The sequence below is a fragment of the Zingiber officinale genome, chromosome 5A, assembly GCF_018446385.1.
Source record: "Zingiber officinale cultivar Zhangliang chromosome 5A, Zo_v1.1, whole genome shotgun sequence".
Taxonomy (NCBI): Eukaryota; Viridiplantae; Streptophyta; class Magnoliopsida; order Zingiberales; family Zingiberaceae; genus Zingiber; species Zingiber officinale.
This window is the reverse complement of record NC_055994.1, coordinates 131,312,685-131,337,629: the sequence shown is the minus strand read 5'-3', so window position 1 is coordinate 131,337,629 and position 24,945 is coordinate 131,312,685. Positions and strand designations below refer to the sequence as shown.

General features: G+C 41.1%; 2 protein-coding genes across 3 annotated transcripts; one reads left to right on the top strand and one right to left on the bottom strand.

Moving 5' to 3' along the window:
- Positions 1-12,465: 12,465 nt before the first annotated feature.
- On the top strand, positions 12,466-19,796 carry LOC121981829 (tRNA-dihydrouridine(20) synthase [NAD(P)+]-like). 2 transcript variants are annotated; one of them, XM_042534578.1, is made up of 9 exons: positions 12,466-12,656; positions 14,278-14,383; positions 15,597-15,735; positions 15,851-15,959; positions 16,054-16,190; positions 16,656-16,792; positions 17,648-17,754; positions 17,843-17,970; positions 19,512-19,796. In XM_042534578.1, the coding sequence occupies exons 1-9, from the start codon at positions 12,612-12,614 to the stop codon at positions 19,564-19,566; spliced, it is 963 nt and encodes a 320-aa protein (XP_042390512.1). In that variant the 5' UTR covers positions 12,466-12,611; the 3' UTR covers positions 19,567-19,796. The 2 variants fall into 2 exon arrangements, with proteins under 2 accessions (XP_042390512.1, XP_042390513.1); XM_042534579.1 differs by lacking the exon at positions 19,512-19,796 and adding an exon at positions 18,647-19,443.
- Positions 19,797-20,271: 475 nt separating this feature from the next.
- On the bottom strand, positions 20,272-23,611 carry LOC121981828 (succinate dehydrogenase subunit 3-2, mitochondrial-like). The gene is made up of 3 exons (XM_042534576.1): positions 23,487-23,611; positions 23,157-23,218; positions 20,272-20,935 (listed from the first exon to the last, which is right to left on the bottom strand). The coding sequence occupies exons 2-3, from the start codon at positions 23,209-23,211 to the stop codon at positions 20,589-20,591; spliced, it is 402 nt and encodes a 133-aa protein (XP_042390510.1). The 5' UTR covers positions 23,212-23,218; positions 23,487-23,611; the 3' UTR covers positions 20,272-20,588.
- Between the last annotated feature and the right edge of the window lie 1,334 nt (positions 23,612-24,945).

The window sequence follows — 24,945 nt, the reverse complement described above, 5'->3', positions numbered from 1 at the left end:
CCGAGTTTTTCTTACCACTCTTTCGGGATCGGCTCAAAGGTGGTTTCGGAGACTGCCGGACGGATCTATCACAAGCTTCAAGGACTTCCGAGCGGCCTTCCTCCACCATTTTACGAACAGTCGGCGCTATCAAAAAACGAGCGTGAGCCTGTTCGCCATCAAGCAAGAAGCCCGCGAATCACTCCGAGCTTACATACAGCGGTTCAACAAAGTGGCAATGGATATCCCAACAGCCACTTCGGAAACCATGATGAACGCCTTCACACAAGGCCTAGTGGATGGGGATTTTTTCCGATCGCTCATCCGAAAGCCGCCCCGGGACTATGATCACATGCTACACCGGACAAACAAATACATCAATGTGGAGGAAGCGCAAGCGGCAAGGAAAAAGGAAACTCCAGCCGAGCGGGCTCCGCAAGCCGAGCGGAAACAGAACGCCACTCATCACCCGCCGAGAGGACCAAGGGCCGAAGCAATCCGCTCCCCCCGAGTGAAGTCCCAAGTGCAAGAAGTAGCTGCCGCTCGGCCCAAGACAAAGAAGAAATGGACCCCTATATTCTGCTCCTTCCACCGGACGGATACACACAACACAAGGGATTGTCGAAGTTTTCCCTTCGTGACTAATCCCGTTCCCAGGAATGCCGGACGACGGTCTCCTCCCGTCGATAGGAGACAGAGGACCCACGAAGCCGACCGGACCCGAACCGATAGGTAACAGCAACAAACGCCCGATCGACATCGTTCTCCAAGACGGGAGAATCACCGAGCGTCCAGAGAACGGTCCCGACTGTCCGCTAGGGAAGAGGAAAATAGAAGCAATACTTCCCGAGGCGAGATCAACGTTATTGCCGGTGGGCCCACCGGAGGAGACTCCAACAGAGCTAGAAAGGCGAACGTCCGACAGCTCCAGATTCACGCAGTCGGTTGCATCCATGAGCGGACGAGCGGACCGGAAATCATTTTTGGGCCCGGTGACTTGGAAGGAGTTGAAGTACCCCACGACGATGCCCTGCTCATCAAAACGGTAATAGCCAATTATACTATTCACCGCGTATTTGTTGACACAGGGAGCTCAGTCAACATCATATTCAAGAAGGCGTTCGATCAGCTGCAAATTGATCGAGCCGAGCTGCTACCCATGACAACTCCGCTCTACGGGTTTACGGGTAACGAAGTTCAGCCGGTCGGACAGATCCGGCTGGCTACCTCGCTGGGAGAAGTGTTGGAGTGTATACTGAAAGCCTAAGCTTTGTAAACATTCATTATGAATAAAGAATCACATTTGGTCTAATTATCTACATTTATTTGTAGTTGTTCATTTAATTTATATTGTAGATAACATAGTATGTGGTGTCACATACAGAAGATGATGTTATCAGTACCTTATAAATTATAAACAGTAGCTCATGACCAGAATGGAAAGGAACAAACCATTAGAAGGTCGTAGTGTAATTAGGTATTAGTTTATCTTGACTATATAATTACACTAGTACACTCAGAGTGTATTGAGTAGGACCATTTGAGGTCGTTCCTTTTATACTGACTTTATAAAGGAACAAAGACCTCAGTTATTATGGAAGTGTGTGCTCTTAATCCTAATATAATAACAAGCACATATATTTGATATTTATTTCTTTAATTTATCAATGGGTGAGATTTAGTTCGATGAATCAATAAACCCGATAAGTTGGGAAATGGTATCACTTATAGTGTGTGTTGTTGATTTTAGAAGGAAACTGTGTCCTAGAGATACTAGGTTGATAATGTCCCCAAGAGGAGCTCATAAGGTTTGTCATGTTAAACCCTGCAGGTGGACTCAGTCCGACATGACGATAAGGTTGAGTGGTACTACTCTTGGACTTAGATATTAATTAAATGAGTTGTCAGTAACTCACTTAATTAGTGGACATTCGATATCTTAAACAGGAGACTAACACACTCATAATAAGAAGGAGCCCAAAATGTAATTTGGGATTGGTGCGGTAGTTCAATGATAGTTCTCTAGTGGAATGAATTATCATTGATAAAATTAAGTTGTGTGTTCGGGCGAACACGGGATGTAATTTTATCGGGAGACCAAACCAATTCCTCCTCTCGGTCCCTATCGTAGCCTCTTATTTATAGAGTTCTATACCCACCTATACCCACCTTCTAAACCTACCCAATAGGGGTCGGCCAAGCTAGCTTGGGAACAAGCTAGGGCGCCTAGGTATAAAATTGGGTGGCGGCCCTAGCTTGAACCCAAGCTAGTAGGGCCGGCCAAAATAAATTAAAAAAGAAATTTAATTTTAATTTTTATTATTATGTGGAAGATATAATTTAAAGAGAATTAAAATTAAAATATCTCTCTTGTAATAGATCTACAAAAAGATTAAAGAAAAAGATTAGATCTCTTTCCTTATTTGTAGATTGGAGAGATGTTTTATTTTCTCTTTAAATATTATCCACATGTTGATAAAATTAAGATTATAGAAATTTCCTTTTTATCAACCATGAAGGGATTTTGAAGAGAAATTAAATTTACAAGAACAAATATGGAAATTTTTGTTGATTGGAAATTTTTTCTTCTCTTTAAATTGTGGCCGGCCATATGAATTTAATGGGGAGTTTTTATTTTATTAATTCCTCATTAATTCATATTAAGGAAAGCTATTGATATTATTTTTAATAAGTTTCCTTAATTGTCAAGGCCAAGGATTATAAAAGAGGGGGTTAAGGTGCCTTGAAGAGAGACAATACTTTATTTTTCTCTCCCTCTTTTCTTCTTCTTGTGGCCGGCCCTAGCCTTTCTCCTTTCTTCTCTTTTGGTGGCCGAACCATACATCTCTTGGAGCTCTTGTTGGTGGCCGAACCTAGGAAGGAGAAGAAGAAGAGGAGGAAGCCTCATCTTGAAGATCCTTTGGAGCATTGGTGGTGATCAAGTTCTTCTTCCTTGGAGGTGGTTCTTCTTGTGGCCGAACCTTGCTTGGAGAAGAAGAAGGTGCGTGGTGGTTCTCGTCTCGGAAGATCGTCGCCCACACGACGTCCGGGATAAGAAGAGGAATACGGTAGAAGATCAAGAGGTTTTTCTACAAGGTATAACTAGTAATTTCTATTTCCGCATCATGCTAGTTATTTATGGAAATAATACTAAATACAAGAGGCTTACGTTCTAGTGTTTCGAATATGGTTTTTCGAAGTTGTGTTCTTTTGTTTATTTCTTTTCCTTGTGATTTGATTGTTCTCTTTGGTTAACCTAAAGTTATTTTAGGAAATTAAATATTAGCTTTCTATTAAAGGTTTTGTCTAGTCGGTGGTGGTTGCTCCCATATCTAAGAAGGCCATGTGCCTCGCCACGTCAGTACTGGGAACCTTTTATGGAAATTAATATTTAATGGAATTAATAACTTAAGGAGACTTGGGTCAAACGTGTTAAGTTCCGCAGGAGATCCAAGTCAAAACCTAAAAGAACAAATAGATTAAGTTTTGGATCAAACGTGTAAAGTTCCGCAGGCGATCCAAAATTTAATTTAAAAGAACACATTGTAGCTAGGAAAAGGTTCAGACCTTTGTACAAAATTTTTGTACAGTGGAACCTATAGGTTTTCCGAGTAGCAACCAACAAGAAGAGCCGCTCAGGAGGACCAGAACAATAAACTTCGTGGTGGTTGACTCTCCCTCGTCCTACAACGTCATTTTGGGACGACCGGCGCTCAGCGAATTCCGAGCGGTCGTCTCAACCTTCCACCAGAAGATCAAGTTCCCTGTCGAAGACAAGGTGGGAGAAGTACGGGGAGATCAGCTAGCAGCTCGGCGATGCTACATCGAGATGGTCCGAGCATAAGCCAACTCCGCTCGGAAGACGCCCCGGATCGAGGTAAATGCCATCACTGAAAAGCCACCCCCTTTAATTTATGAAGAAAAAGAGGGAGTGCAGATTCACCCGACCCGATCGGAGGCCACGACTTGTATTGCGTCCGATCTGGAGGAAAAGCAGAAAGAGGAGCTGATCCAATGCCTCCGAAGAAACCATGATGTCTTCGTCTGGACGACACATGAGCTGCCAGAAATTTCACCAAGTGTTGCGCAGCATGAGCTCCACGTCCGACCGGACGCTCGGCCAGTCAAGCAGAGAAAAAGAGATTTCAACGCCGAGCAGAATGCCATCATCCGGGCGGAAGTTGAGAAGCTTATGGAGGCCAGCCATATACGAGAAGTGCAGTTCCCAAGTTGGCTGGCTAACGTAGTGTTAGTCTCCAAGCCGGGCGACAAGTGGAGAGTATGCATAGATTTTCGGGATCTCAACAAAGCTTGCCCGAAAGATTTTTATCCTCTGCCCCGAATAGATCAGCTAGTGGATTCTACGGCCGGCTGCGAATTAATTTGTATGCTCGACGCCTACCAAGGCTATCACTAAGTGCCGCTCACCCGTGAAGATCAAGAAAAAGTCAGCTTCGTGACAGCCGATGGCACTTATTGCTACAATGTGATGCCGTTCGGATTGAAGAATGTGGGTGCCACATATCAGCGCTTGATGAATAAAGTGTTCAGAGAGCAGATCGGGCGGAATCTAGAAGTTTATGTGGATGACATTCTCATCAAGTCCGTCCGAGCGGCCGATCTCTTCAAAGACATGGAGGAAACCTTCCGAACGCTGCGTAAATATGGAGTCAAGCTGAATCCCCAAAAATGCCTGTTCGGAGCAAAAGGAGGACGTTTCTTGGGATACATAGTGACTGAGCGGGGAATTGAAGCAAATCCCAGCAAGGTGAGAGCCCTCCAAGACATGCCTCCAAGAAATACAAGGGAAGTACAACGTTTGACCGGTCGGATAACCGCACTGTCCCGATTCATTTCCAAAACGGCCGACCGGAGCCTCCCTTTCTTCAAAATCTTGCGCAAGGCTACTAAATTTCACTGGGACGAAGAATGCGACCGGGCATTTGAAGATTTGAAGGCATATCTGAACTCCCTCCCAGTATTAGCCAAGCCGGCTGCGGGTGAGCCACTGTGTATCTATTTATCTTCTACTGAACAAGAAATTGGCTCAGCACTAGTGAGGGCGAGCGGAGAGGAGCCAGTGTATTTCCTAAGTCATATTTTAAAAGACGTTGAATCTCGCTACACTGGGCTCAAAAAATTGGCTTTTGCGCTGGTCCTCGCCGCTCGGCGCCTCCGTCCATACTTCCTAGCGCATACTATCGTTGTCAAGACCAATAGCCCGCTCGGACGTGTGTTATTGAATCCAGAAGCATCCGGGCGGCTCATCAAATGGACGACGGAGTTAAGCGAATTTGATATCCAATACCAGCCCCGCTCGGCGATCAAAGCGCAATCCTTAGCCGATTTTGTGACTGAGGTGCAGAGGCCGGAGCCGGAAGCTATGTGGAAGATATATGTGGATGGGTCGTCCACTCGGCTCGGAAGCGGATTGGTATATTGTTGATCTCCCCTCAAGAAGAAAAGATGCGCTTATCCGTCCGGCTGGATTATAAAGCTACCAACAACGAAGCAGAATATGAGGCCCTTATAGCCGGCTTACAGGCAGCTCGGCATGTGGGAGCCGGTCGAGTAACGCTCCACTCGGATTCGCAGTTGGCGGCTCAGCACCTCTCCGGTACCTTCGAAATCAATAGCGCTCGGCTCAAGCTCTACGCTGAAGCCTTCGATAAGCTGAAAACCGATTTTAGAGAAGTTATTGTCCAGAAGATACCAGAGTAGAAAATCAAGCAGCGGATGAGTTAGCCAAGCTCGCGAGCTCAATAACGCCAGTCGCCATTCAGCAGCCAATTGAAAAAGTGCTGTTGGTGGCACACGTCGACCGGATGGAAGGCCTCACATTTCCAAGCGACTGGCGAACGCCCATCATAGAGTTCCTCCGCTCTGGCGCCACACCATCCAATGAGTATGAAGCCCAGCTGCTAAGGAGGAGAGCCGGTCGGTTCACACTCATCGACGATCAGCTTTATAAAAATGCTTTCTCACGCCCGTTGTTGAAATGCGTGAGCTCGGAGGACTCGGCTTACATCCTCCAAGAAGTACATCAAGGATCGTGCGGAGGACATCCGGGCGGACGATCACTAGCTAAGAAGATTTTGCTAGCCGGATACTTTTGGCCAACCTTACAAGCGGACGCCGCTCGGACCATGTTGACGTGCCTTTCATGCCAAAAGTACCATAACTTCAACCACCGACCGGCAGAAGAAATGAAGGCATCAACAGTTTCCTGTCCGTTCGATCAATGGGGAATGGATATTGTGGGTCCATTCCCGATGGCGATCGGGTAGCGAAAATTTTTGCTAGTGGCGGTTGATTATTTCTCCAAGTGGGTGGAGGCTGAGCCGCTAGCCAAGATCACCGAACAGATGGTCAAAAAATTTATCTGGCAACACATCATCTGTCGGTTCGGCATCCCTCGCCGATTGGTCTCAGACAATGGGCGGCAATTCACAAGGAAGATGCTAGAGGATTGGTGCAAAAGCTACGGCATCGAGCAACACTTCACGTCCGTGGCTTACCCTCAAAGCAACGGTCAAGCTGAAGTGGCTAATCGGGAAATTCTTCGTATTTTGCGCGCTCGGCTCGACCATTTGGGAGGAAGTTGGCCAGATGAAGTGCCGGGCGTCTTATGGGCCATCCGAACGGCTCCAAAGGAAGGGACGAGCGTCACGCCTTTCCACTTGGTGTATGGCGGCGAAGCAGTCATTCCTGTTGAAGTAGGAGTGGAATCCGTTCGGATTCAAAGCTATGACGAGGACAACGCCGAGCGGAGGAACCTGGAGCTGGATTTGGTCGATGAAGAAAGAGCCAAGGCATCCGTCCGGCTGATGGCGTACCGGCAGCGGATGATGTAAAATTATAATCGCCGCGTAATCCCCAGATCATTCCAGGTCGGCGATCTTGTCTGGAAGAAGATCAAGCCGGTTGGCGACGTCGGCAAATTGGTGGCACCGTGGGTGGGCCCGTTCAAAGTTATTGAAAAGCTCCGCTCGGGCGCATATTATTTGGAAGATAAAACCGGGCGGCAGCTTGATCGACCTTGGAGCGCGAATCATCTTCAACCTTATCGGGCCGGGTGAAAGGTGCACTAATGTAACTTATTTTTGCATATATTTTGGTCGTCCGTACCCCTGTAATGCAGGATGCAAAATTAATTCAAAGGAGGGCCAATGGGTTTGCCGAACGGCCTAGCTCCCTAATCTATAATATCCGAGCCAAGTGCTCGATGACAAAGACCGTCGAGCTCCGACGTTAAAGATCGAGAGACGAGCCGGCGTCTATAAACGTCCGAGCGGAAGACCGTCGAGCTCCGACGTTAAAGATCGAGAGACGAGCCGGCGTCTATAAACGTCCGAGCGGAAGACCGTCGAGCTCCGACGTTAAATATCGAGAGACGAGCCGGCGTCTATAAACGTCCGAGCGGAAGACCGTCGAGCTCCGACGTTAAAGATCGAGAGACGAGCCGGCGTCTATAAACGTCCGAGCGGAAGACCGTCGAGCTCCGACGTTAAAGATCGAGAGACGAGCCGGCGTCTATAAACGTCCGAGCGGAAGACCGTCGAGCTCCGACGTTAAAGATCGAGAGACGAGCCGACGTCTATAAACGTCCGAGCGGAAGACCGTCGAGCTCCGACATTAAAGATCGAGAGACGAGCCGGCGTCTATAAACGTCCGAGCGGAAGAGCTTTAAAGAACACTTCAGTCGTGACGAGAGAAAAATTTCTTGCCAAACAGAAGTTGAAGGAACAGAAAAGATTATCTATTATACACTGGGTGAACCAAAAAAGTTAGGCCGAACGGCTGGAATACAAAAAAGTTCATACATAGAAAAAACGCTTATCACGCGTCAAAGTCAAAAAGAGTGTCGGGGATAGTGCCCATCACGGTCGCGAGGTCCTCGGGGGGGATGGCCAGCTCGGCGGGCAGGTGGCCCTTAGTCTTCAGGTAATCTACTGCCGCCTTGATCGCTTCTTCGAAAGTGAGGGATATCTTGTCAGTGAACTTCTCTCCGAAATCCTCCGAGCGGAGATACGCCTTCCTCACTTCGTCCGAACGGGCCGACTCCCCCTCTTGATATTCTTTGAGCGCAGCATGGGCAGCGTCGCTGGCAGCTTGGAGATCCTTCAACTCTCCATCAAACCTAAGGAGATCGGCCGAGCGGCTCTCTTTCTCGGTGGCCAGCAGAGCATCCAGATCCTTAATACGTTGCTCCAGCCCTCTGATCTCCACCTTCATTCGGTCCATATCTTCGATGGCCTGAAGCTTCCGAGAGGTCGCCGTCTTGATATCTTTATCTCTTTGTTTGACCATCGCTTCGAGCCGAACTACCTTGCTTGCTAGATCAGTAGCTCGTTTCCGTTCGGCTTCCAGCGATTTTTTGGCCTTCTCCAGAGCGGCCGTCGACTGTCGGCTGTCTCCCGCGGCCTTGAGTTTTTTCAATTCATCCTCCAACTCGGCCAACCGATTACTAACGACAATTTGCTCCACCCAGTTCTGCGAGCAACAGTAAACAGGTTCAAAAAACTTAACTCAAATACGCGAACAGAGAAAAAGAGCATACCCCCGTGGCCTGTTGAAGGTTACTGTCGCCGAGCTGTCCGGGAGTCACCGCCTTTATTCTGCGCTGAGCGCCCTCCCAAACTTGTGCAAGAGGGCCTGTCAAGGTGATCTGCTGCTCGGGGACCACTGGCCGATCAGCAGCGGCCATGTATTCCTCTAAAGGGAGGCGCAGGACAGTTTTAATTAAATTCTGGCCGCTCGGCTCGCCCGGAGAAACATTGGCCTTACCGGACGGCCCACCGGTGGACGAGGAGGGAAGCTCGCCCAAGCGCCTGATACGGCACAAAGTTCTTGAAGGGCTGTATGGCGGCACCTCAGAATTGGCCCTCGGAGAACCACGAGGAGTCGGAGTACTCTCAAGGGAAACCGTCTCGGATAGCACCGGTGCATCCGCGCCCCGTTCGGGCTGTGACTCATCAAGTGTAGTTGAGGCAGGTGCAGATTCCGGTCGTCGGCGCTTCCGAGTGCATAGCGGCACGTCATCGGCCGAACGGCCCTCCACCTCGGCCTCGGTAGGAGGTTCTATGTCGCCCGCAGCCTCATCGTGAGAGGCAGGGGCGTCTGAGGCTTTGGGGACAGTTGGTGTCCCCTCACCTTCTTCACCGGCCGGATCAGCTGGAGAAAGGCCTCGTTCGACGGTCTCCTTGTTCGTCACCGCCTCGATCTGAGCAGCCTTCAATTTGAGCTTCTCGGTAGATTTGGCGCGCCACATGACTTCAGCTGCAGAAGCAAAAAATAAATCAGTTAGAACAAAACAAACGGGAAGATAAGGGAACTTACTCATGCTGCAGGGCAGGTCGGCTGTGGTATAGGACAAGCCGAATATGTGCATTACTCCTGGGAGGAGTAGCTTGTCAATATGATAGCGCTGGCCAACTAGCCGTTCGGCTGCATGAAGGTAGGCCGCGTCGCCTCTAAATTTGCCGAGCTCCGGCTGTGCTGGCATCGCCGTCTGCCACTTGGTACGAAAAGTTGGCCGCTCAGGAAAACGTATATAGAAAAAGTGCTCCTTCCAATGTTTGTTGGAGCTCGGCATGCCGTTGAAGAGGACGAAACCTATCCTAGATTGAAAAACAAAGGTTCCCCACTCGGCCTGCTTGGGATAGTAGAAGTAGTGGAAAATTTTTGGATCTAAGGGGATGCCGTTCAGTTTGAACAAAACTATTACTCCGCTCAGCAGCCTAATAGAGTTGGGAACTACCTGGCCGAGTGGAATGCGGAAGTAATTGCAGACTTGCAGGAAAAATTCATGGGGTGGGAAGCGTAGTCCGGCCATAAATTGGTCTCGGAAAAAAAGAACTGTGCCGATCGGCGGTTCATGAGGCCGATCGGCTGGTGTGGCTAATACTATTTCGTGGTCGGAAGGAATGTCGTAAGTCCGAGCAAGACGCAACGCGTCCTCCTCGTTAAAACGACTTTCCATGGTCGAATACCAAAGACCCGGAGCACCGCCGGTTGACTGCGAAGTACTAGTCATGATGGAAAGACAGGAATGCGGGACAAAAGGGGAAAGTTCAAGCAAAGAAGGGAGGAAAACCGACTGAAGGAAACGATTAACAGCAAGAAGAAAACGTTGGGAACGAGAAAGAGGGTCTTACGAGCAAGAAAGATGATCGACGGGGGCCTGGGGTCGCCGAAAAGCTGAGGGGCGAGGTCGCCGGAGAAAAAAATGGGCGGAGGAACGACAGAAGAGGAGAAACCAACAATGCGGCGGAAACGGAGTCGTGGGCTTTATATCGCCGCCCGGGAGCAGCCTCCACCGTCCGATCCAGGTCGTTGATAACGAGGTCATCATCCAGCCGTTCATTTCAAACGGCGGCTGTCCCATCAGAAGTGACGCCACCGCTATACGCTGACAAACGCACGATCGCCACGTGTCAGCGGGATATTGGTCGCATTTAATGAGCTCCCCTTACTGTGCGCAGCGCACGTGATGAATAGTAGGGGAGAGCATCGGACATGGAGGCCAAGACACAAGGCACGGACAAGATGCCGCCGAACGGACGAGCATCCTTATGCCTGGCCGAGCGGCCGAGCATCCTTATGCTTGGCCGAACGGCCCAATGCAGCGATCGTTGCTCAATCAGCTAGGCAGTCCAGTCAGTCGGATTTCACCTCCTTCGACTAGACTTGAGGGGAAGGCAAGTGATCCGGTGGTAAGAGGCCGGGACCCCCTAACGAAAGGTCAACACCACGTGGAGGCCAAATGCCCAAGTAGCCCGCCGGAGAAGGGTGAGCCGACCGGACTTTGGAGAAATGGATAAGACCGATCGGCCGACCAAAGGACATTCGGTAATAAAAGACGCCCCGACCGGGTAGGGGTTCCGACGCTCTGTCGAAACAGTAGTTAAGAGCCGAGCGGAAGAACCAGGAGAAGATAACACTGATAACAGTCTTTGCATAGCGCCTACTGGAAATTTCCCCAGCACACCAATGTCAACGGCAGGCCGGACGCGAGGTGAGTGCCGTCCGGCCAGCGCGTAAAAGGAGTAGGAGCCGGCCGGACGGACTCCATGTCCTGCCGGTCGGACGCCCCGGATTATGAGCAGTAATGAAGGGGGAACATCTTCTGACAGCCGTCAAGTCATATGGCTAGGCCATACGCCTAGTCTGACCACGGGGTCTCCTGTTGTCCCATCAAAGGCGCAGTGGGACTGTTGCAGTATGGTGTCAGGCAAGCTCTCTGACAGGTGCATACCGGGGTATGGGCTGCAGACACGTATACACCTCGGTGGACGTGCATCAGTTCTCTCATCACTCTATATAAAGAACCTCTGACTTCGCCGGAGGTACGTGCACACTACTAGTTTTGGAGCCCTTTTCTCTCTACTGAGCTTTGCCTGACTTGAGCGTCGGAGGGTCGCCGCCGGGAACCCCTTCCCGGCCCGACTTCTGTGCAGGATCGCCGGAGCTTCGGAGGCCTGCGTCGTCGACCAGGAAAGCGCCACGTGCCCAGCGTCCTTTGGTTCGACAAGTCGGACAGGATCATTAGACTTCCATGGGACCGGGCTGATCATCCCATGGATAGTCAATGAGGCTAACTGAAATTATTATTATTTTTCTTATTAAATAGACATTATAATGTCACGGTAGGACATTCAGGTTGTCACCTAGGCACCTGAGGTTCGGACCCCAACTATGATGTATTTGTAGAAAATTTTCCTCTAAATGAGGGGTGCAACCAAAGGATGCTAAACTTTTGGGTTAACCATTGCGTGCACTTCCTGATTTACCCTGGTGCCCTTGGAAAACTTCTGTGGGGCCGTGCCGGTCATCTCAGGGATAGTCAATAAAGCTATTTGGGATTATCATTTTTTTTTCTTATTAAATAGACATTATAATGCCCATTTGTCTCCGGAACTATGGTGTCGTGGTAGGATATCTAAGTTATCACCGAGGCACCCGTAATTCGATCCCGAGCGATGGTATAGTTGCAAGAATTTTTCCTGGCTAATTGGGATTATCATTTTTTTCTTATAAAATAGACATTAAAATGTCCATTTGTCCCCGGGGCTATGGTATCATGGTAGGACATCCAGGTTGTCACCTAGGCACCCGCGGTTTGATCCCTAGCTATGACGTATTTGCAAGAATTTTTCCTTCAAATGAGAGGTCGCAATCAAGGGATGCTGGGCTCTTGAGCTCCCCGCTGCGCGCGCTTCTCGATTTACCCTGATGGTCGGTGAAAATTTTCGTGGGACCAGATCGGTCACCCAAGGAATAGTCAATGAAACTAACTGGGATTATCATTTTTTTTATTTATAATGAGTGTCCGCGGAGGGCATTCAGTTTGTCATCCAATAAAAATAATTGAGATTATTATTTTTTTATTATTAATGATGGGAAGTAGTTTTGTAAAATTATATTTTGTGACAGGATATTTACGAAATTTAAAACAAAATTTATTTTAAAAAAAAAAACAAAATGAACCCGGCGGACTCGCAACCCGTTTTCTTCGCCCGTTCTCTTTCGCCCTCAACGCAGAACGTGGCGTCGGCGTCGGCGTCGGATACCACTGCGCCAAGCATAAAAATCACCAACCGGAAAGCAGACGACGCGTAGCGCCGGCGGTTATGGATTACCATAACAAGCTGGTTCTTGCCCCCATGGTCCGAGTGGTCAGTCGCTCGCCCTCATGCACTCCTCCTCTTCCTTTTGTTTCTTAGCTATGGCATCCTATTCGACTCGTTTTGATTTGTGTACTTGGACGCTACGGGTTTTCATCTTAGTTGTACTTATTCGTGATTCTTTTTGATTGAGATCGAGATCTTCTCAGAGACGGAAGCCGCCAGGCACTCAATTCTGGAAGAATTTAGGGTTTAAAAGCATAGTGGAATTAATGTCTAAAGCGTGCAGATCCCTAGTTCCATAAATCATCGTTCTTGGTTAGTTTAATTATTTGTATTTAAGTGTAGCAATCTCGAAGCTGCGTTAGATACGCAAGAGATGTCATTGGACTAATAGGAGAAGATGGTGCATCTCAACTTTTTTTGATTGGAAATTACGTAGCCATGATTTCTCGAGGACTAGGAAATTAGATTCTTGTCATGTCAGTATAGATATAAAATTGTCCCTCACTGAACTATATAGTATAGATCAATTTGTGATTTCATTAACTTTTTCTCTCTTCAAGATGGTTTTAGTTAAGCACTAGATAGTATTAAGAACAACCTTGTTTTCTCTCTCTCTCTCTCTCTCTCTTTCAGTTAGAGTCTGCACTTGCAAATTTTGCCGTCAGTTGGATGCGGATAAGGAAACCAATGAAATAGGAATTTCGTTAATTTGGGATCTTGTTAGAATTTCCTAATAATTACTCAATTGTACGTGCATAACAAATCCTTGTGATTTTCATTCTTTGCTTGCATAGCTTATGCAGTTAGATATCCTTGAATTTCCATATTTTTGTAGAACAAGACGCATCCTCTTCAACAAAATTTGTGTTAGTATATTTTATTTACTACTTCCTCATCATCACAATTGAGACTATTACTGTCAACAACAAGAAGCTGAGATTGGCTCTATTTTGGTCAGTTGGACTTCTATGTATTTTAACTATACGAGATGCTATATTACCCATTCAATTCTTTTGCTTAATTACCTTAAATATTCAAGTTTTTATAAGTCTCCATGTAACTCTCATGTGTATTCATCTTTCTTGAACATGCTCAAATCATCTTAACCTATTTTATGCTATTGTATCATCTATTGGGTCTGTAGTATCTATGGTTGTATTTTGTAGGAATTCTGCACATTTATCTTAACATTCTCTTTTGCTATACTAGTGGTATACTTGCTATTTCTAATTACAAATACTCTGAACAATGAAGTATAACTAATCATTCAATAACATATAAAATATCCCATTCAGATCAAGGGACACAAATGTTCTATACCAGTTTTAATTTCTGATCTTTATACTGTTAATGATAATCTAGATATCCTTCTTGTTGAAAATGTATAAATCAATTGGAAGATAGAAATATTAATAAGAGTTATAAGTAAAAATGGAGATCTTTTGTTTCATTTACTGTTTAGGCTGCAGTGACAGTTTTCATCATAAGACCTGATTGTTAGTTTGAACAGTTAAAGAAATAGCTTTCTAATCATGCTACAGTTGCAAATGTTTATTGAATCCGTTTTTTCTTTTGCTGTTTATGCAGTTCTTATTCTTCTCATAGAAATTATGGATATGGAAATTTTGTTACTTGTTATAATTTAAGTTAAATTCTCTTCTTGCAGGGCACTCTACCATTTAGGTTACTTGCTGCTGAATATGGTGCTGATATAACTTATGGGGAGGAGATAATAGATCACAGATTAGTCAAATGCGAACGACGCCTAAATGGTACTAAGCTTAGCCACTGGATAAGTGCCTAATAGCTGCAATTTTAAATGTGAATTCATATTTTTGAAATTTTGACAATCTTGTTTACATGTGGTTTGGATCCATATTTGTTAGGCTTGTGATGACTTAGAGTCATTTCTTTTCCTTGATATCAATTTATCTACAGGGTTTCATCCTCTTTTTGGTTCAAAGGCTTTTATCCTTTTTTACATCTCTCTACTGGTGCTTTTGTCTAAATCCTTGATAAATTTGTTACTAGTATTTAAATTTCTTTTTCTGGAATTTGAAAGAAAAGGGTTAAGGTTTTGGTGACAGGTTAGGGGAAGAGATAATGCTTATTAAAAATTTGTTATTTATTAGAAATACTTTTGAAATGTTTTTTAATAAACAAGTTGACATACAAATGTGGATAAATTGAATGAATTGGTGCACTTAAGTGTCATCAATTTAGTAGCAAAAGGATGGAAAGATAATGGATGATATATGTATTTTAGAGAAAAAAAACTAGCTAAGAGAGCCCACACACATTCACATTTGAATGAAGGTTGGTTTCAAACCCAAACTTTGGCAACAAATGTCCTTACCAACTAAGCTAGTTGGCATCCTCTAATGATGATGTATACACTAATGATTTTAGTAGTCTATGATAGATGTGACGAATATGAAAGTATATGAACGATTTGCTAAAACTTGAATAATTCATGATAGATTTAGTAATTAACTCAAATCAAAACCCAAGTTTCTAATTAATCAAACATTTAGGTTCAGTTCAGCTGAACCACCAATTCATTCATATGGCCGGTTTGTCTCTAATATGAATAGGGCTTCAGTTCAAATTGCACACAATTTCCCTCATGTCATACTTTAATAAACACTTATCCCCCACCCCTGGATTAAACCCCAAATCACATGGATTAATTTTCATTATTAAATTAAATTGTAGGATTTTAATGTACTAGGTATTAAATTTATCATTACCGACTGGTCCTCGATTTTTTATAGTAGTGAATGGCTTCTTTTTTATTTAAAAAATATTGTGTAACATTAATGTTTCACTTTCTATTTCCTTCTTCTGTTGATATGATAATTGCTAACACATATGGACAGCTTTATATGTATACATATACTCACATGTACATGTTGAACTGTTATATCTTATCAACATTCTAGAAAGTAAATTTCTAGTCCTTGATATCTAGTTTGTATTATCCAGAGATACTTGGTACTATTGATTTTGTTGTGAAAGGAACTAAAGAGGTTGTATTTAGAACGTGCTGTGCTGAGAGGAACAGGGTTGTATTTCAGATGGGAACCGCTGATGCTATCAGGGCTCTCTCTGCTGCTCAAATAGTGTAAGCATTGAACAGTGATTGTGTAGTTAGGATACATTCACTTGGCTATAGGATTGTATTTTATGAAAGTTGTCTTCATGTAAGTTTATTGCTAATGTTGTTATTTAGTTTTCAGGTGCAAAGATGTAGCAGCGTTAGATATTAATATGGGCTGCCCTAAGTCTTTCTCCCTCAGTGGAGGAATGGGTGCTGCACTGCTCTCTAAACCAGAACTTATTCATGATGTACTGCTAGTCTTAATTTTTTAGCAGTTATTGCAGTTTAACGACATGGTTAGTGTTCTATTCAATTGATGTTGATACTTTCTTCATCATGCAGATTTTGACCACCTTAAGAAGGAACTTGGATACAACCATAACTTGTAAGATTCGCCTTCTTGACTCTTCTCAAGAAACTGTAGAATTGGCACGACGGATTGAAAAGACTGGCGTATCAGCTCTAGCTGTCCATGGAAGGTATTAAAGCCCTCTTCATTAATTATGCTGTAATAAGCAGTTGCATTCTGGTCTGTACTGTGCTGCTGCGCTAGAGTAGAAATGATATTGTCTAAACCTTGCCCAATCCACACATATTATACCAAATTGACCCTTGTGATGCATAACAGCACTTGTGGTCTTTTTTATGGTTTAAAAGATACATGCTGGACTGAGTACGATAATAGTATTGGAGTTCATACATTCCTTTTGTAGGGGATGCAACAAAATCTCCTATATTGTTATTCCACTATGACCAACACTTTACCGATTTCATGTAGAGATCAAAACTATAAGGCACCAACAAAACAACATAGTAAAGTAAAAGAAAGTTGTATCAGGTTGTTTTTTGTACATATAATTTTACAACAAACCATGTCTACTTGTTTCTTAATTTAAATGTATTCATAAATTTATCATAGATTTATTTTTTTTTATTTATTGCAGAAAAGTCAAAGATAGACCAAGGGATCCTGCAAAGTGGAATGAGATTGCAGACATAGTAGCGTCATTATCTATTCCTGTTATAGCTAATGGTGATGCTTTCGAGTATGAAGATTTTGAACGAATGAAAGATGCTACAGGTAGTAGTTGTAATAATAACAACATTACTATTATTATTATTCTCTTCATCCAAACTCACATCTAAGCTAACAACAGAAAAACTCATCTCTCTTCTCCAACAAAATGCAGAATATGAAAAGGGGAAAAGATTCAAGTGTCAAAACTGCAAAATATATTTAAAAAATAATGTATAAAAAGTTTACTCTTAATCTGCATCTTCTGCCAAATACTATAAGCTAACCACTTCAACCAGCAGGGCCAGCTGGTTTAATTATATTATCAATTAGTTTTTTCATCTCCGCTAATGACCTAATTTTTTGGTAGGAAGGGAAAAAAAAAAGGAAAGAGTCTATATGTGAAAGAAAATATTGCTTACAATCAACAGCATGCTAGTTAGTCGAATATGAACTAATCCCTATAGGTTTTGAGACACTGAATTTGGCACTAAGATACAATCAAACTGTTTTATCCCACATTTTTACTTTTATCTGAAAAAAAATCCATTTCTAACTTTCTTGGACTATCTCGTGATACAATGTTGTCTTGTCATTAAAAGTTTTCTACTCTCCAGTTCGTATTTTCACTTAAAAATTAAATTTTATACTTTTATGCTTATTTTATACTATTTTCTTCAAAGTCACAAGTTACTTCTGTTTGATTTTCTACTAAGTTTAACCATGAAATGTTTGCAAGTGCTTGCTTCTTAGCATTTGTTTCTATGAAAACTATTGAATACTTGCATAAATGAAAGTGTAGCTACACACTTGATTAAGAATGTCAAGTTAATGTTTCACATGATTCTAAATGGTACTACTAACAATCCATCGTAAATTAAAATGGCTGAATATTCTTTTTAATGATCAAGTATGTTTCAGGAGCCTCATCTGTTATGATTGCTAGAGGGGCACTTTGGAATGCTTCAATCTTCTCTGCTAAAGGAAAATTGCCATGGGACACGGTGAAGAAAGAGTATGTGAGAAAGGTTGTCATGATCTTAACTTCTTCAATTTCTAGTCAATCTTTCCCTATCCTATATAGTCTAAGTTTTACTTAACTCAAATGAATCACAGTGCATTTTGTGGGACAATGACATCAAAAGTACAAAGTATACTGTGAAAGAAATGATAATACACCATTCTTGCCTAGAACTCGCTGAAGGAAAGGCTGTGAACAAATCTGACACTTACAAGGACTTGGCGTAAGTTTCACTCTGCCGGTTATTTTTGTCTCAAAATATAGTAGCTGTGTGAATTAGTATTTAGAATCCATTAAAGTTAAATTATGATAGATGATCCCTATAGAATTTGTTCATGATAATTATTTTAGACCCTTTCCCAACATTTTATTATGAATTCTGGTCATTTCATCTGATGGAACCACTCAAAAGTAATATGTTAAAACAAGGTTCTTGATCTTGCCAATTTGCGTTCTAGTGCATGCAACTTTTCCTCTCTGAGAAGAGGCTTATTACCATAACACACACCTTAGTCACCAAGTCTTAGATGAGAATCTTTATTTCTCTGCCAAGGCTCATCCTCTAGGATTCATTATTATATAAGAGTTGGCCACAATTTGCCATTTAGGCCAGATATTGATAATTTTCATTAGAGTGTATCAAAAGGATCACACAAATCCACCCATCATTATATTTATATAGCTTTTTGCTCGATCATGTCTTTATAATATCTCCAGGGGACTGATCAATGCTTCAAGCGGTATAACCCAGTCAACTCATATACATTGCAAAAACATTACAGATACCTAGTGTCATTTTAGCTTTTCGTTGGATGAAGGCTGACATGTTGATCTTTATAAAAAAATTGCTTTGTCACGATTTTCATGCTTAAAATCCTGTTTTCTTGCCTAATTTACAGCTATTTGGACCCATATTGAAGCTCAACATTGAGCGTGATTCCAAAATAATGTGAAGAATTCCCCATTAAATAAGCAAAGCTTTGGTTTTGGGCTATAAAGTATAAACACAAATTATGCAATCCAAGTAAATCCAGAAACATGACCGACAGGTCCAAGATGTCTAGTCTTTTTCATTGGATTAAGACTAATTTTATTTGTAATTTTGTGGCTGAATGAGAAACTTCCGGCAATATGACCTAACTTTGGCCTCGAAGTTATATACAAGAATGTCAAAATAAACCAATGCTATTTAAGCTTTTGATACGATTGAAACAATGAAGGTAGGAAATCAACCTTGTAACTGGAGAGGGTACATAGATTAGTCATGGTGCAATTCAACAACCTTTTCAACCATAAAAGTAATTTGTTCATTCCAAATTGACACGTTCTGGAGCCATTATAAAATGAAAGCACAGAAACATGAACCGCAGCAGGGTTGGGTATGCAAGTCATTAAACGCTTCTTGGAGAGATGGCATATCGAGGGATCTGCTGCCTATTTACTTAAATGTTCATATGTGTGCTTTCAATTTTCAGGTTTTAGTTATTTGCCTAGGTGACATCACCACATGTACATTGTGCCTAAGATCTTATGCAACATATGTACTCAGCTACTGACAAGTTGACAACTGAAAAATATTATATTTTACAACCGTTTGATCTAACTGTATTGCTCAAGTTGGGGTAGTATATTTTATATCATAGTTAGAATCATACGATTTATGGTTTGTATACGTGGTGGTATGTGTGTGTGTGTATATATATAAAAGCATTATAACATGGATGTGTGTACTTGGAATTTTGACAATTTTTGTATGTGTTTCAGGAAACTCTATGGTGAAGAAGATTACTATCATTTCATTACAATGAATAGGCCGTGAGTTAAACAGAAATATATTATTTTCAAAACCACAATGGGATCATGATTTTGTTTCTTATTTATGTTTGAGGTGCAATATTATCTGTTGACAGTATAGTTTATTATCATTTTGCCATGATTTTGATGGCATAAAATTCAGCATAGAACTGCAAAGGGAATTAGGTTTCCCTGTGAGTTTAAACTTTGAATTCTTATTTTGCCCGAGAGAAAATAAAGATTGATTTAAATGTCTCCATGGCGGCGGTGCTTATGCCGCCTCTCGGTAGTTTTAGCGAAAATTGTGAGGAAATAAAGATGTTTCCATGGGTCTCCCATTTAATGAATATTCATTTTTTTTTTAAAACCCATTATAATAGTTACCTAGAGATGTTATAAATATCTTCTACAGTTGATCATCCACAATATCGAAAAAATAATATTAAATATCGTTAATAAAACTCAAATCATAAATATCTTCTACAGTTGATCATCCACATTCGATATGATGTATCAAATTTCAAGTATTTGCATATTTATAAATTCTCTCTCAATTGATATATAATTATTACTCTTTTTATTAATTTTGTTTTTTTAACAGCTGAACAACAATCACAAACATGAACATTGTTTCAGAGTTAATGCTTGAGAATATCTCCAAACTTCAGGATCAGTATATATTTATTTCCTAACTTCATTTGGATAAAAGGGCATCTCATGAACAAATACATTAAAGAGAAGTGCAATCAACTGTTAACAGTTTAAGCATAAGAATTAGTCTGAAAACCTCCAGCCTTTTCTACAGGCAGAAGTTAAGTGGAATGTCATCAGAAAAACAGTCAATTGACACTGCAACGTCTGGAAGAAAAATAAGTAAATCATAGACTCCAAAAGGAATGATAGATGCAGTCAGAACTTACTCCTCGGCTGGTCCTTTATTTGGGGAATTATTCAAACAAAACATGACATAAAACCGGTTCACGTTCCACCGTTTCTAAGGTGGTAACCGAGCTTGTGCCGACAGCAAAAGTTATGACAACTTGTGTTTTATACGTCAAGTAGAAGACTGAACTTCCATGCTATCGGGATCAACAAAATAGCTGATGTCAGAGAAGCTCCAAATATCCTGTGCGATATTGAAAATGTGGCACGCAGCTGGGGCTTCTTGAGTGGGAGATGAGGGGACAAGGGACGGTTCGAGGCAACCCCTCTTGTGGCTTCAGATAAGGTGCGAGTCACATGTATAGATCGTCGTCCATAGGTAGAGATAGTTGGCTGAGGCTCCACCATAAAACTAGAGCCATGGTGGAACTTTGATAAACTTTGGCAGCGATCAGGTAGCTTTTGGTGAAGATTCTCCATCTTTGGGTATCCTGAAGTACCACTGAGAAAACCTGCATATTTTTGAAAAACCTCATCATAACCACACCAAAGATAAGGTATGCATCCTAAAAGAGATATTGGCACATAAAGCCAACGCCATCAAAGTGCCCTGATGCAAATCATGTAAATTGTCGGTATAAAGGACCCTGATACATATTTCAAGAGGATAAAGTAGAGAGAAATAAATAAGCCACTAAAATTTCAAACAAACATTAATAAGATAGAATATAAACCCAACACGCAAAATTTAATATTTAAGTAAATATAGTTAAAATAATTACAGCCATAAGGAATTAGGCCTGTATCACTTAATAAATATAATTGTACACGAGGAGCAAAAAAGCTCTCTCCATTTCATGTAACTAGACATACTGAAATTCCTAGTCATTTCCTAAAATCCTAGAAGAAATTTTTGAGATCAAAAGCTTGTTATGGTCTATCACAAACCAAGGAAGAAATTGATGAAGAGAAACTAGTTCCATAATATGCCATACATCCATACTCACAATCTAGAAAAATGGAAATTTCAAATAGCATTTTAACCCATCTCTGGGTTTTCATTATCACGAAAATAAGAATATAAGTTAAAAAGATTTAAAAATCAAAACAATTATGCCAATATAAAAACGTTTTTTTTAACATAAACACTCTATTCTCATTACCACTGTAGCAAATAAAAAGAAAAATAATGGGAAGGAATTGCAAAGTTAAACTACCTTGCTGATGATCACTGGTGATTGTAACAGTGAAAGACAACTTCGAGAAACCACATAGTTACCTCAATTTCAATAGTCCATCAACATACATTAACTTCTAAGGAGAGGAGGTTGAACTGTGATGATTTTTACTGCTATTTATTTCCACTCTTTTGGCAGCAAAAGAAGCAGAGTTGGCTGGTGATTGTAACAGTGAAAGACAATTTTGAGAAACCACAAATTTAACTCAATTTCAATAGTCCATCAACATACATTAACTTCTAAGGAGAGGAGGTGGAACTGCGATGATTTTTACTGCTACTTATTTCCACTCTTTTGGCAGCAGCAGGAGCAGAGTGGGCTTCTGCTTCTGCAGTGTCCAAAAAGGAAGTCGGGCTCATCTTCCCAAAAGTGGGCGAAAAGACAAACATACCTATTTATTTTAAAAGATCTTAATCTAATAATACTCCTTAGTTGGAGTATTTTGATCTAATCAACCTGCATCTACTCTGCCCTCTCTGCTTGGGTAAATAAATGGTAGGAGATCAAATCCCCTCCTTTTGTCCTCTCCTCTCCGCTCTAACTGGGTAAACAAGAACATTTCAAAAAACTCATCCTTCTTTACAGTGTTCAATAATCAATTGTGAATTTACTCTACTCTTACTTTTTCCCTTAAAAAACTATTAAAACTGACAAAAGCATGTAGTGGGTGTTCAATTATTGAACATAAATACATATTTTAAGTTATAAAACAAAGAGAAATAATTTTTCAGAAACCCATAAAAGTGATAAAAACAAGAATACATTCTCAAAGTTGCAGTGTTAATCAAATAATGAGTAACATATATTTGAAGAAATCTAGCCATGGGGCATCGTTTAATACAAAGGCTATATTCACACTATAAGTAATGATTTTCTTTCTAACTAAACAGATAAGGAATTTTATGCAGTTTGATAGTCACAAACTTAGTACCTAGTAGATACTAGATCTCGTATAGTTAGAAGTTTTCCTTGTAATTAAAAGTTTTAAACTTTATTCTATTTTCAAGCTTCTTTTTTTCATTCTTGACATAATTGCGCAATCCAAGGATTCGTATAGCATCTCTTTTAAAATGATGGAAACCAAAAGTACTAAGAATATGATTGTTTGTATAAACGCCATCAACCTTTATTTGGAAATTTATAAAATGCTCAAGGTGTGTTTTGCAGCATGAAGAAATAGGAATTGAATGTTAACCATCGATGATCACTTCCTATTTGGCTAAGAGTAAGCTAATTATCTAAATATATAGACTCCGATTTTTTTTTTCTTCAAGAACACTAGAATACAATATTTATATTACACTGAGAAGAAAATCTGAAAGATACTTCTCATGTACACCCACTGGACTTAATAGGCAAAAGAACAATAATAGCATAAGCATGCATTGAATAATCAAGAGTTCAAAAGAAAAAGAATGACCAATCCAACATGACAAAATCATAAGCCACTTATACCTACAAGGCTACAAGTTCATCTAGCTTATAAAAAGCATACCCCGAAGCGCAAAAGAAGAATCTGAATGAACTGAGAAACGAGCATTCTTCTCCATTTTTTCCCTGTCAAACAATATATAAGTTAATGTCAAATTTCATGATCTTCGCTGATAAAGTGTATGTGAGGACACAAACACAAGGAAGTAACTACTAGGAAAAAATCGGCCGATCCTGATCCGGATCGGCCGAGTGGGATCAGGATCGTAGATCTCGGATGAACCATCATACGCCCATGAACTGTCTCTCCCAAAAAGGGAAAAAATATTAAAAAAAAAAGAAACAAGAAAAAAAGAGGAATCATTCGATTCGAGATCGGAGTTATTTGGTTGACCTATCTATGGATCGGCGAAGCTTTCGCCATATTAAAAATGGAAATCCTCCAGACTCGACATGAGAACGAAGATCGAACAAAAAACGGAGATTGTGCGAAGGAGAAGGAGAAGAAGAAGAGCGATGGTCTTACTTACAACGTGAGAACCTCTAATCTTCCTAGCGGAGTCGTGTGAGGCGGAGGGACCGAAGTCGACGGCTCAGCTCAATTTATGCCTCAACTCCTTTATTTTTAATTAATATATAATTAACTTATAATTTTAGAAATCTTAAGGGACGTTTGGTTTAGGGGAATAGGAGTGAGAAATGGGAATGAGAATAATTGATTATTATTGTTAATGTTTGGATTATAAGAATAGGAATGTAAATAAGGGAATGAATCCTTGAAATTGGGTAATAACTCATTCTCATGTACCTCCCCTTCAATGAGTCATTACCCTATTTTCATCAATCAAAATATTCCCTTATTCCAAAAATACTCTTGACCTAAAACTAAAATTTCTCCCTTAATATCAAATATCAAAATATATTTATTTATTTATTCTTTCATATCACTTCTCTCTCCTTGTTCTCTCTTATCATATTTTCTCTCTCATCATTTTATCACGAGAGGTGCTTTTCCCCGTCAACGCACACCCCCTCCACCTCCCCTCTCTTTCCCTGCCAAAAGACGCATGTAGCCTTCTTTGTTTTTTTTTAATTTTTTTTTATTTCATTTAATTCTCATTTAGTTTTAATTTTTTTTAATTAATTTTATTTAAAAATAACTCTCATACAATTATATTTTTAATTTTATTTAGTTTTATTTTTTAAATAATTTAATTTATTATTTTTTATCAATACTTTTTTTTCAATTTTATATAAATTTTATTTAATTTTTATTTTTTAATTAATTTAATTTATTATTATTTTCATAATACTTATATTTTTCAATTGATTTTTTTAAATTTTATTTTTTTTATTAATTTTTTTAATCAATTTTTTATCAATTTTATTTTTTTCAATAATTTTTTTATATGTTTATAATCTTTTATTTATTTTTAGTTTATATTTAAAATTAAAAAAATACTACCAATTAATAATGAACACATTCATAACTTAGGAACAAAGATATTTTTTTTCCAAATGAAGAGTACATGTAATAATACAAAAAAAAACATAAAAACATATAAAAATAGAAATCTTAATCAATATTGCCTCCAAATTCTGCTCCCGATGCATTTGGTGGTGGTGCACCTATTACTTCGTACCACAAATGAGCGCGTGTCCTGTAACGAGTGACCCATCCTTTAGCTTCATACGATGAATGTTGCCACCACCAAGTTGGAATGGGTGGTACAGGATAATGAGGATATAAGAAAACTTGTACGAAGTGATTGCCAATATGAGCAATAGTTATTTCTCGACGCTCTTGGTTTGGAACTGGAGGAGTTCTTAATGGCAAGTGAGTAAAACAACTC

Bases quoted from the DNA above. Each gene is read 5' to 3' on its own strand.
- LOC121981829 (XM_042534578.1), top strand. From the start codon at position 12,612: ATGGATTACCATAACAAGCTGGTTCTTGCCCCCATGGTCCGAGTG. The intron at 14,384-15,596 runs GTACTAAGCTTA...TGTATTATCCAG, and splicing joins ATGCGAACGACGCCTAAATG to AGATACTTGGTACTATTGAT. The intron at 15,960-16,053 runs GTACTGCTAGTC...TTCATCATGCAG, and splicing joins AACCAGAACTTATTCATGAT to ATTTTGACCACCTTAAGAAG.
- LOC121981828 (XM_042534576.1), bottom strand. From the start codon at position 23,211: ATGGAGAAGAATGCTCGTTTCTCAGTTCATTCAGATTCTTCTTTTGCG. The intron at 20,936-23,156 runs GTATGCTTTTTA...AAAAATATGCAG, and splicing joins TTCTTCTTTTGCGCTTCGGG to GTTTTCTCAGTGGTACTTCA.